The 11,675-nt window shown below is 48.7% G+C and overlaps 1 protein-coding gene and 1 long non-coding RNA gene across 2 annotated transcripts in view; one reads left to right on the top strand and one right to left on the bottom strand.

Annotated features, from left to right (window-relative positions):
- The window catches only part of LOC310671060, a 184,643-nt gene that overhangs the window by 18,936 nt on the left and 154,032 nt on the right, over window positions 1-11,675 (top strand). The window lies entirely within an intron of this gene.
- On the bottom strand, window positions 4,366-8,335 carry LOC310672827 (zinc finger and SCAN domain-containing protein 16-like; the record flags this gene model as incomplete). Its single annotated transcript, XM_083430483.1, has 4 exons — window positions 7,595-8,335; window positions 5,996-6,128; window positions 5,441-5,706; window positions 4,366-4,767 (listed from the first exon to the last, which is right to left on the bottom strand). Exons 1-4 carry the CDS (start codon window positions 8,018-8,020, stop codon window positions 4,366-4,368), a joined length of 1,227 nt encoding a protein of 408 aa, XP_083286609.1. The 5' UTR covers window positions 8,021-8,335.

Here is an 11,675-nt window from a genome sequence, read left to right as displayed (position 1 = left end):
GAAACATCTAAAAACAGATTCAAAGCTCCAGCTACACCGGACCATTAAAGCAGCATCACACTGTTTAGTCACGGTTTCTCCGTAAGGAATCCTGGGAATTGGTTTCCTGAGGGTGCTGAGAGTTTTTAGGAGTCCCCCTATTCCCCCCCCCCCAGAGCTACAATTCCCAGGGGGAGGGGAGAGACTTCATCAGGCAAGGCCTCTTTCCATCTGCCTTGCCCCACCCTCCAATCTCTGCTTCTCATTTTGTATTGTATTATGTGGTGCACTGTGGCTTGCTGTTGTTTTATTGATTGGAGTTTAGAAATTACTTATTGTAACTGTTAAGAGTAGATTTCTGTTTAATCTTGAAATGCTGATATTTTATATAATTCTGTATTATTTTAATGAATGTTGAGTGTTATTTTATTTGCATATTGTATTATGCATATTGTCTTATTTATATGATGTTAGCTGCTGTGAGCCCGGCTTTGGCCAGGGAGGGTGGGATACAAATAAAATTTAGAAAAATGGGTGGTTTAACACTCAGTCCCTCTTCCCAGGGAAACTCTGTGGCTGCCGGACGAGATGGACCACTGGCCTGATCCTGGTTCTCCTCTTATGGACACGGGAGAGGAAGGGTGAGCAAGGCTGAGCCTCACCTGGGCTCATTTCTGACACAATGGTTTATGCAGCCTTTTAAAGTCAGGGTTCAGTTACCCATAACTTTTCCTTTGCGAAGCTCAAACCTTGAATGGAGCTGGCCAGAGCAAATGCCAATATAAGGTCTTTCATCCAAAAGCCAATGCAATTCTGGGCTGCATCAATAGGAGTATAGCATCTAGATCAAGGGAAGTAATAGTGCCACTGTATTCTGCTCTGGTCAGACCTCACCTGGAGTACTGTGTCCAGTTCTGGGCACCACAGTTCAAGAAGGACACTGACAAACTGGAACGTGTCCAGAGGAGGGCAACCAAAATGGTCAAAGGCCTGGAAACGATGCCTTATGAGGAACGGCTAAGGGAGCTGGGCATGTTTAGCCTGGAGAAGAGGAGGTTAAGGGGTGATATGATAGCCATGTTCAAATATAGAAAAGGATGTCACATAGAGGAGGGAGAAAGGTTGTTTTCTGCTGCTCCAGAGAAGCGGACACAGAGCAATGGATCCAAACTACAAGAAAGAAGATTCCACCTAAACATTAGGAAGAACTTCCTGACAGTAAGAGCTGTTCGACAGTGGAATTTGCTGCCAAGGAGTGTGGTGGAGTCTCCTTCTTTGGAGGTCTTTAAGCAGAGGCTTGGCAACCATATGTCAGGAGTGCTCTGATGGTGTTTCCTGCTTGGCAGGGGGTTGGACTCAATGGCCCTTGTGGTCTCTTCCAACTCTATGATTCTATGATCCAGTGATTCAGCAGAATGCACACCTAAACCCCTCCATCAAGTAAACTCTCATAGAATTACAGAGTTGGAAGCATAGCTGTCAACTTTTCCCTTTTCTTACGAGGAATCCTATCTGGAATAAGGGAATTTCCCTTAAAAAAAGGGAAACGTTGACAGCTATGGTTGGAAGGGACCCTGCAGATCATCTAGTCCAACCCGCTGCAATGCAGGAATTTGCAGCAGTCCCTTATGGGGATCAAACCTGCATTATCATCACCACATTTTAGCCGACTGAGCTACCCAGCTCTTCACAGCACAAACTAAACAGGCGATCCTGGGGGGAAAGTGTTAACACAAAGTGCTGTTTCAGAATAAATTATTCATCGCCTTTGTTGCCAATCTCCAGGCCCGTGAATCTGCTAGTAGCAAAGTGCTTTTCTGAGCCTCGTAAAAATAATAATAATAATAATAATAATAATAATAATAATAATAATAATAATTTTTATTTATACCCCGCCCCGCGGTCCCATAGGTATGAGGGTCCCAGGCCGTGAAGGGCTTTAAAGGTCAAAAGCAGCACCTTAAATCTGACCCTGTACTCCACCGGGAGCCAGTGCAGCTTGAAAAGCACTGGGTGAATATGCTCCCATGGCAGAGACCCCATGAGGAGCCTCGCTGCAGCATTCTGTACCCGCTGGAGTTTCTGGGACAGCTTCAAGGGCAGCCCCGCGTAGAGCGAATTACAGTAGTCAAGCCTGGAGATGACCGTCGCATGGATCACTGTGGCCAGGGCGGGGCGGGAAAGGTAAGGGACCAACTGCTTGATGCGGCGATGGTGGAAAAATGTTGCCTTGGCTGTTGCCGTAACTTGCGCCTCCATGGAAAGGGAGGCATCAAGGATTACACCCAAACTCTTAACGGAAGGCAATGGCACTAATTGGGCCCCCCACTAGCGGGTACTAGCCATGTGCTTGGAAGCAACCAGTTACAGCCCCTTTCTCAGAAGGGGAAAGAACTCAACAACCCACTGTGGCGTTTGCCCATTCGTTTAAAGCCTGTCTGTACAGGGAGAGATAGGGTTAAAAATATAGACCAATAGGAAAGCTGGAGGGAGGCGGAGCCTACCTGTGTATAAAAGGGCTTAGCCTGAGGTTTGAGTTAATTGTTGTTGGGAGCTGTTGGTGGGTAGTTGGTTGGTTTTAGTGGGTTGGCTGGTTGGGAAAGGCAGTTGGAGAAGCAGTTGGCAGGTAGCTGGAAATGGAGAATTAGGGCAGTGGGTTCTTGAGTGAGGGGAGGTAGAAGAGATAGAGGAAAATAAGACTAAGAAAGTAAAGAGTAACAACGTTTGGAATGCCGGAAAAGTTTGTTTGTGTCTGAAATAAAATTCACTCTTCTTTACTAATTGAGAACCTGACTGAGGCTGAAGTGATTGTAACGGGGAGGACCTGGTTGGTGGGAGCGGATTAGTGGTGTATGGGTCAATAGTCCGTGAGACGACCGGGGGCTCCGTACGAATGCCACACACACCAACTTGGGGAAGTAGTTATCACCTCTCTGCTACCCGTAAGCTTTGAACAATACAGTGGTACCTTGGTTTTTGAACGTAATCCGTTCCGGAAGACCGTTCGAGTTCTGAAATGTTCGAAAACCGAGGCGCAAAGGGCGGCCTGCCAATTCAACACAGAAAATTGTGAGAAACAACGGATACACACAGTGGAAGCCGTTTGACTTCTGAGGTGTGTTCGAAAATGGAAGCATTTACTTCTGGGTTTCCAGCGTTCGAAAACTGAAGCGTTCAGCAATGGAGACATTCAAAAACCAAGGTACCACTGTATTAAGATCATAAGCCCACCTCCTGGTGCATATCTACAATTGATCCTCTATTCCTTGATCCTTTATTCCCTTTTCTCTTTTATGAAGAAACCCTTTCTGGGAACCCACATTTAAATTCTTCCCTGGTCTGCTTGCTGGCCCTAGTTGGACCAACTTGGCCAGTTGCCCTGGTGATCATTTGATGTCTACTGACTGGGGTTTTGTTTTTCCCAAAATGACCCCTGAATTTTAGAATTTTAATTAAAATTGATGCTGCATTTTAGGTTGTTTTATGCTGTTTTTAAGTTGCATTTTAATCAGTGTTTTATATTTGCTGTTAGGCACCCTGAGCCCAGTTTTTAAACTGGGAAGGGTGGGGTATAAATAAAAATTTATTTATGATTATTTATTTATTGTTATTTCCCGTGTGGGTTCTCTCGTGTGCAAGAAGATCTGAACTCGTAATGAAGCTTTTCCCACAGGCTAAGCACTTAAACGGCATCTCCTCCGTGTGAGTGCTCTGATGCCTGCGGAAATTGGACCTCAGGCTGAACGTCTTTCCGCAAACACCGCAGCTGTACGGTTTTTCGCCGGTGTGGATTCTCTGGTGTCCCCGGAGGAGAGAGCTAGCCGTAAACCTTTTCCCGCACTCAAGACACTTGTACGGCTTCCAGTGGCGTAGCGTGGGTTGTCAGCACCCGGGGCAAGGCAAGTAATTTGCGCCCCCTAACCCGGGGCAAGGCAAGTAATTTGTGCCCCCCGCTGCACTGTCCCTCCCCCAGATAGTCCCTCTCTCTCTCTCCGCACCGCACCGCACGCCTGGCACCCCCCCCCTCGACAGTGGGCGGCGACCCGGCGGCTCGGATCGGATTCGCACAGCCAGCACTGCAGTGAGAGAGAGTGAGTGAGCCAGGTAGGGGCAGAGAGCTGCGAGTGCGAGCGCGCCCCCCCCCCAATGTTGCGGTCGGTGCGGCCGGCCCCCCCCGTACCCTCCACGCTACGCCACTGACGGCTTCTCCCCCGTGTGAACGCACCGGTGCGAAATGAGCTGAGAGTTGTGCCCCAAGCTCCTCCCGCAAACACCGGTACAGCTTTCCCCCCGTGTGGATTCTCTCATATCTGATCAGGAACGTGCTCACGCTGTAGGACTTCCCGCAGTCCGAGCATTTGAAAGGCAGCTCTCCCCGGTGGCTTTTCAGGTGGTTGGCAAAAGAGATTGTTGCTGGAACTGGCGCCCGCAGTCCGAGCATTTGTACGGCTTCTCTCCGGTGTGGGTCCGGTAATGTTTTGTGAGGTCCGAGCACATGGTGAAACTCTTCCCGCAGCACGTACACCGGAACGGCCGTTCTCCTGTGTTGATCTTCAGGTGGCTGCTGAACGAGGAGCTCTGCCGGAAGCACTTCCCGCACTCCGAGCACTTGTAGTGCTTCTCTCCCGTGTTGGTCCGGTAGTGTCGAGTGAGGTCCGAGCTCACAGCGAAGCTTTTCCCGCAGTGTGTGCAGGTGTACGGCTTCTCGCCCGTGTGGGTCCTTGCGTGGGCCACGAGGGTCGACTTCAAACTGAAGCTTTTCCCACACTCCACGCACTTGTAGGGTTTCTCGTGTTGTAAATAAAAATATGCCCTTTTCCCTTATCCAAGAGCCCATATAGAGTCCTTACATAGGTTCCCTATTGGTAGGAGAAAATAACAGAGGCCAACCAGAGAATATTGAGAAGCAAAGCAGCTAGTAAGCCTGATCTTTATTGATCTGTTGCAACAGGGTCCTCACTCACCACACACAGGAGAGGAGGAGGACCCCCAAAATTGCTGTGCAAGGGCTTATAAAGACTTTTGAAATTCCCACCCTGTAGATCAAGACCACCCCCAGAAACATTATGCATACATCACAGAAGGGGTGTAACCTAAGACCACCCCTCAGATACATCCCACTTACGTCACAGAAATTTAAATGTTGTTTTTCTCCTGTCACAGTTTATCTCCTGTCTGGCAAGTTACTTGATTGGATTTCCTGGGGAGCCTGGCCATTCTTTTGTAGTGGTAAAATACTTATTTCCTGGGCCAAGTCACAGGCTCACATCTTATTCAAACAGACATATCTTGTGGGGAAAGAGACAATAGGGAGGCTTTTCCAGTTTAACCTTGCAGAGAAAGGATTTGGTCAGTTTAGGAATCAAAATGGTTCCAGGTTGGTCTTCCTGTGTTGATCTATGTATGTGCAGTTATGAACATTACCATATATCTAATACCATAAAATTCCTATCACACTCGCCCATGTGGATCCGCTGATGCGCGGTGAGACCCGTGGGCCGACTGAACCCTCGTCCGCACACGGCACACTTGTGTCGTTTATTGTCTTTGTGGATGATTTTCTCCAACGCCTCCTTCTGGCATAAAGGACAGAATCGGCAGCACTCCCTCCCAGAGGATTTCCCCTTCGCCTCTCAGGGCGCCCACCTTTTTGGCTTGGAGGCTGCAAACGATCGGGATTTTCCGTCAGAGGAGTCTCCTCCTTGTTCTCGGTCACCCGTCCATCACCTGCAGAAACAAAATATTCAGAACTTCCATCAGCTGCAGATTCATTTGGAGTTCCATTTACGGTTTTGGTCCCTCAATCTCAAAAAGGGTATATTGCAGAGCTGGGAAAAGTACAGGACAGGTGTGATCAGAGAATTGAAGCATTTCCCCTACAAGGAAAAACTACAATATTTGAGGAATTTTTGGTGAGAAAGGGGACATGCATGTTGTTGTTTTTTTACAGACAGAAGGCCTACCCCCTCCACAATAATAAAATCCACTGCTGTCAAGGAATTCAGAAAAACCTCACCTAGCATGCTGGTGCAGCCCTGGTCCTCCGCCTCCTCTTTAGCCTCTGAGCCCACCGGCATCCGTCCAGTCTCCAATGTCATCCCTGTTGCCGGAGTGCAATTTAAAGCCCTGCCTCCCGACAGCGGCAGCCCCTGAAATGGCAAAGAAGCAGAACGTACAATGCAGCAAAAGGGTTGGTTCAGCACTAGTACTGCATGTTGGCTGATGTAAAATTCATTATTACTATTAATAATAATAATAATAATAATAATAAATAATAAACAAGCATGGACTACTGGAGGAACAATGGACCTCTGGCCTCTCCATAGGAATGACCCTGCATATAATAATAATAATAATAATAATAATAATAATAATAATAATAATTTATTTATACCCCGCCCACCTGGCTGGGTTTCCCCAGCCATTCTGGGTGGCTCCCAACAGAATATTAAAACCACGATAAAACATCAAACATTAAAAACTTCCCTAAACAGGGCTGCCTTCAGATGTCTTCTAAAAGGCAGATAGTTGTTTATTTCCTTCACATCTGATGGGAGGGTGTTCCACAGGGCAGGCACCCCCACCGAGAAGGCCCTCTGCCTGGTTCCCTGTAACCTCGCTTCTCGCAGGGAGGAAACTGCCAGAAGGCCCTTGGTGCTGGACCTCAGTGTCCGGGCTGAATGATGGGGGTGGAGATGCTCCTTCAGGTATACTGGGCCGAGGCCATTTCCCTTCCACCGCTACAATTCCCAGAGTGATTTAACACTCACCCATCCCACTTCCCAGGAAACACTGGGAATTTTACTTTCTTGGGCTCCATGATCACTGCAGATGGTGACAGCAGCCACGAAATTAAAAGACGCCTGCTCCTTGGGAGAAAAGCGATGGCAAACCTAGACAGCATCTTAAAAAGCAGAGACATCACCTTGCCAACAAAGGTCCGTATAGTAAAAGCTATGGTTTTCCCAGTCGTGATGTATGGAAGTGAGAGCTGGACCATAAAGAAGGCTGATCGCCGAAGAATTGACGCTTTTGAATTATTGTGCTGGAGGAAACTCTTGAGAGTCCCATGGACTGCAAGAAGATCAAATGCATCCATTCTTAAGGAAATCAGCCCTGAGTGCTCACTGGAAGGACAGATCGTGAAGCTGAGGCTCCAATACTTTGGCAACCTCATGAGAAGAGAGGACTCACTGGAAAAGACCCTGATGTTGGGAAAGATGGAGGGCACAAGGAGAAGGGGATGACAGAGGACGAGATGGCTGGACAGTGTTCTTGAAGCTACCAGCATGAGTTTGACCAAACTGCGGGAGGCAGTGGAAGACTGGAGTGCCTGGCGTGCTCTGGTCCATGGGGTCACGAAGAGTCGGACACGACTGAACAACTAAACAACAACAACAGAAGGGAATTGGGTATCTTAACGGTTAACCACTCCCAACAAACTACAGCTGCCATAATTCTCTGGGGGAAGTAATGGCTGTTTAAATGGATGCTCTGAAAGTGGACTTCCTTGGCTCTGGCTCCTCCTACTGGTGGCTTTCCACCCTGTCAGTTCCAATGAGCCCCAGCCCCCAGGGCCCGCAAACTCTGGGACATCCTGACGAAGCGCCCTCACCTGCTGTTTTGGTTTCTCGGCCTCTCCTTGCCTCACCAGGAAGTCCTTGGCCAAAGCCACCGCCTGGGCGCAGGTCTCTGGGCAGCCATCTTTGACCCAGCTCTGCATCTCCGGGGGCAGGATGGCCAGGAACTGCTCCAGGATCAGCAGCTCCAGGATCCGCTCTTTGGAGGACCTCTCCGGCCTCAGCAAGTGATGGCAAAGATGCCACAGGCGGCTGCAGGCCTCGCGGGGGCCCTCAACGTCCTGGTAGTGGAATTCCCTGAAGAGTTTCCGCTGCATGTCCAGGGTGGCAGACTCACTTCCTCGGGTCTCATCTCTCGCCTTCCAATAGTCTTCTGGCCTCCAAATCCCTATATTCCTGTGGTAACGCTCCAAGGAAGTTTGGCATGCCTTGGGGCCACTGGTTAGCGTTTGCCACGCCATCCAAGGAGGCCAGAAAAGCCTTTGTGTTACACCACAGAGCGGGCTCCTGCATTGCTGGGCTTTCCCATCCTGAGTGGAAACATCTCACTGCTTTGAGGAGCTCCTGAGACCCTGAACATGGCAGAGTCCTTTTGTCTCCTGGTTCTTCTTTAAATGGCTCCGGCATCTCCCAGTTTGGAAAATCCAGGTTGTTGCTGGCCTCAAGATCACAAGAGGGTTTTCCCCCCCTCACGGACTCTGCCCTGAGTTCAAATCCACCTGGGTCTTGTTCCTCCATTTTTACCCTGGTCTGCATTCCCTGCTCTAACTCAGCATGGAAGTTGTAGCAGGAAAAACAGCCCCCCCCATTCAGTTTGTACAAACTTCACACACACTCACACACTACATACACTACACTTCTGTTATAAATTCATAGAAAATCAACCATACATCGGATTTGCACTGTTCCACTTTTATTTTACTCCATGAAGGAAAGACTACAAAATGGGGAAGGTTTGATACAGGGCGCCATAATCCCTTCACCATACCAGCACATCCACAGGAGCCCTGCCCAGTTGCTATGCCAACCCTGATGATCCCAGACAGAAGGCAATCAAGATCACAAAGAACTTGCATATGGGAGTGGATTCAGCATGGACTGAAACAAAGGACAATGATCAGATCTTCCCTCGGGGGGGGGGGGCAGGAAACTGTGACAACCTTTTGTCTTCAGAAAATGACTCATGGGGGGGGGGGGGAGAGGGGAACCAGCCAGGTGACAGGACACTCAGGTTACCACCACAACTCCTCCCTCAACCCCTCCTTGCTGTAATGTATGCATGATGTTTCTGGGGGTGGGCTTGACCTACAGGATAGGAATTTCAAAAGTTTTTATAAGGTCTTGCACACCATTGTTCTGGGTCTTTCCTCTCTCCTGCGAGTGAGGGGAACACCCTGCTGCAACAGTACAACAAAGGCCAAGCCTACAGGCTGCTGATTTGCTCCAATTTAGTCTGGTTGGTGTCTTTACTTTTTGTCCAAGGGAGCCCTCGGATTTTTCCGGTAACAAAGTGGAGGCCAAGGATTCCTTCGGCCTCCCGACTGACCGCCATTTTGACTCTCAGGGAAACAATGGCCTCAGCTCCATGTGGCTACTATCTACCTCACAATTTTCACAGGGGAATAACTCCATCTTCTGGCTGCCCTCGAACAAAACAGGGCAATCTATAGAAACACATCGCGTCGCAGGGAACAGAGATGGAACTTGCAAGAAGGCAGCCGGTGTCCCTGAGGGAAAAGAAGAGACAGAAAGGCAGAATTTAACAGCACATATGGAAATGTTTCTTCTTGTTTTTCCTTTCAGCATCTCTCTTGGTAAAAACAGCCAATGTTTTCCCCTTTGGGGACTGAACATGGAAGACAGAGCAGGCTTTTTTTCTCCTGTTCCGGAGGGCAGGACGCAAACCAGAGCTGTTTGACAGTGGAACGGGCTCCTTTGGGAGGTGGTGGGTTCGCATTCCCGGGAGATTTTAAAGCAGGGCTTGGATAGCCATCTGTCATGAATGCTTTCGTTGAGATTCCTGCATTGCAGAGGGCTGGACTAGATGACCCTCGGGTCCCTTCCAACTCCCCAGTTCTGTGATTCTTTGCCAAATCATATGAACGCAGGAAACTGCCTTCTACAGAGCCAGCTGCAAAAGGTGATTCAATGATAATCATAATCGTGACATGCGACCACTTTTCCTCTACAGTGGTACCTCGGGTTATAAACACTTGGGGTTACAGACTCCGCTAACCCGGAAGTAGTACCTCGGGTTAAGAACTTTACCTCAGGATGAGAACAGAAATCGCGTGCTGGCAGCACGGCGGCAGCGGGAGGCCCCATTGGCTAAAGTGGTACCTTTTGTAAGTTTAGAGAACAGGTGAGCAAGGGGAGGAGAGGGTCACGAGAGAGGCGTATAAATCTTAAGAATGGGGTACAGACAAAGTGGATTTCCCCTCCCTCTCATAATTCTAGAACCCAGAGAAATGCAATGGAGCTGAATGTTGGAACATTCAGCGCAGACGAAAGAATGTAGCATGTAGATAAAACTACGGAACTCCCTCCCACTTGAGGCAGCAACAGAAGGCCACCAACGTGGGTAACTTGTAAGAGGATTGGACAAAGGCTGTCCATGGCTACTCCTAGCCGCAATGACTATGAAATTCCTACATTGCAGAGGGTTGGACTAGATGACCCTTGGATCCCTTCCAACTCTACCATTCTCTGATTCTTTGACTAGAGGGGTCCCCTTCGGCTGATCCAGCAGCCAGGCTCTTCTGATGCTCTTGGATTGAACCCGGGACCTTCTGCAGGGATGGGTTTTATTCCCGCCTGCACCATGTCAGTGGTGGGGAGGGCCAGAGGACCCTGGGGGGAGCTAGGACCCTCGTACCTACAGGACCGCCTCTCCCGGTATGCCCCACGGAGGACCTTAAGGTCCATAAATAGCAACACCCTAGAGGTCCCAGCATCTTAAAAAGCATCTTAAAAAGCAGAGACATTGCCTAGCCAACAAAGGTCCGTATAGTAAAAGCTATGGTTTTCCCAGTAGTGATGTATGGAAGTGAGAGCTGGACCATAAAGAAGGCTGATCGCTGAAGAATGGATGCTTTTGAATTATGGTGCTGGAGGAGACTCTTGAGAGTCCCATGGACTGCAAGAAGATCAAACCTCTCCATTCTGAAGGAAATCAGCCCTGAGTGCTCACCGGAAGGACAGATCCTGAAGCTGAGGCTCCAGTACTTTGGCCACCTCATGAGAAGAGAAGACTCCCTGGAAAAGACCCTGAAGTTGGGAAAGATGGAGGGCACAAGGAGAAGGGGACGGCAGAGGACGAGATGGTTGGACAGTGTTCTCGAAGCTACCAGCATGAGTCTGACCAAACTGTGGGAGGCAGTGGAAGACAGGAGTGCCTGGCGTGCTCTGGTCCCTGGGGTCATGAAGAGTCGGACATAACTAAACGACTAAACAACAACAACAACAGAGGTCCCAGGCCCTAAGGAAGTCAGATTAGCCTCAACCAGAGCCAGGGCCTTTTCAACACTGTTTCCGGCCTGGTGGAACACTCTGTCTTAGGAGAGCAGGGCCCTGCGGGATCTGATTTCGACGGAGCTGTTCCGCCTGGCCTTTGGCTTGGAATCAATTTGATTCCCTTCCCCTCTTTCTTTTTTTCTTCTGTGTTGGAACTCCTATTTGGGGACTTCCCTGGCCTTTTTCTGGCCCATGGAGGACCAGCCTGGATAGTTAGCCTTGGTGATGACTTGACGTTTTATCACCAAAAAAGTTTTTGATTGAGTTTCCGCTGAAATGAGGCTGCATTTTAATGTTTTGATGTTGTATTTTAATCTTGTTTTTTAAGCTGTATTTCAATCAATTGTTTTTATATTTGGTGTTAGCCGCCCTGAGCCCGGTCTTGGCTGTGAAGGGCGGGGCATAAATTATTATTATTATTATTATTATTATTATTATTATTATTATTATTAAAGCAAATTTTACCTTTGTGCAGCAGGCTTGTTTCTGCATATAGCCTCCGCTCTCTCCTCCTCTCTCCTCTCTCCCCGTCATGTGGCCCTTAAGCTGAAGAAAGTGTTGGAACTCTTGCCATTAACTTACATAATTTCATAAATCGACATC

Source organism: Podarcis tiliguerta (genome assembly GCF_965153285.1).
Source record: "Podarcis tiliguerta genome assembly, chromosome: 2".
Taxonomy (NCBI): Eukaryota; Metazoa; Chordata; class Lepidosauria; order Squamata; family Lacertidae; genus Podarcis; species Podarcis tiliguerta.
Note: the sequence above shows the minus strand (reverse complement) of the source record. Positions and strands in the feature narration are given on the sequence as shown.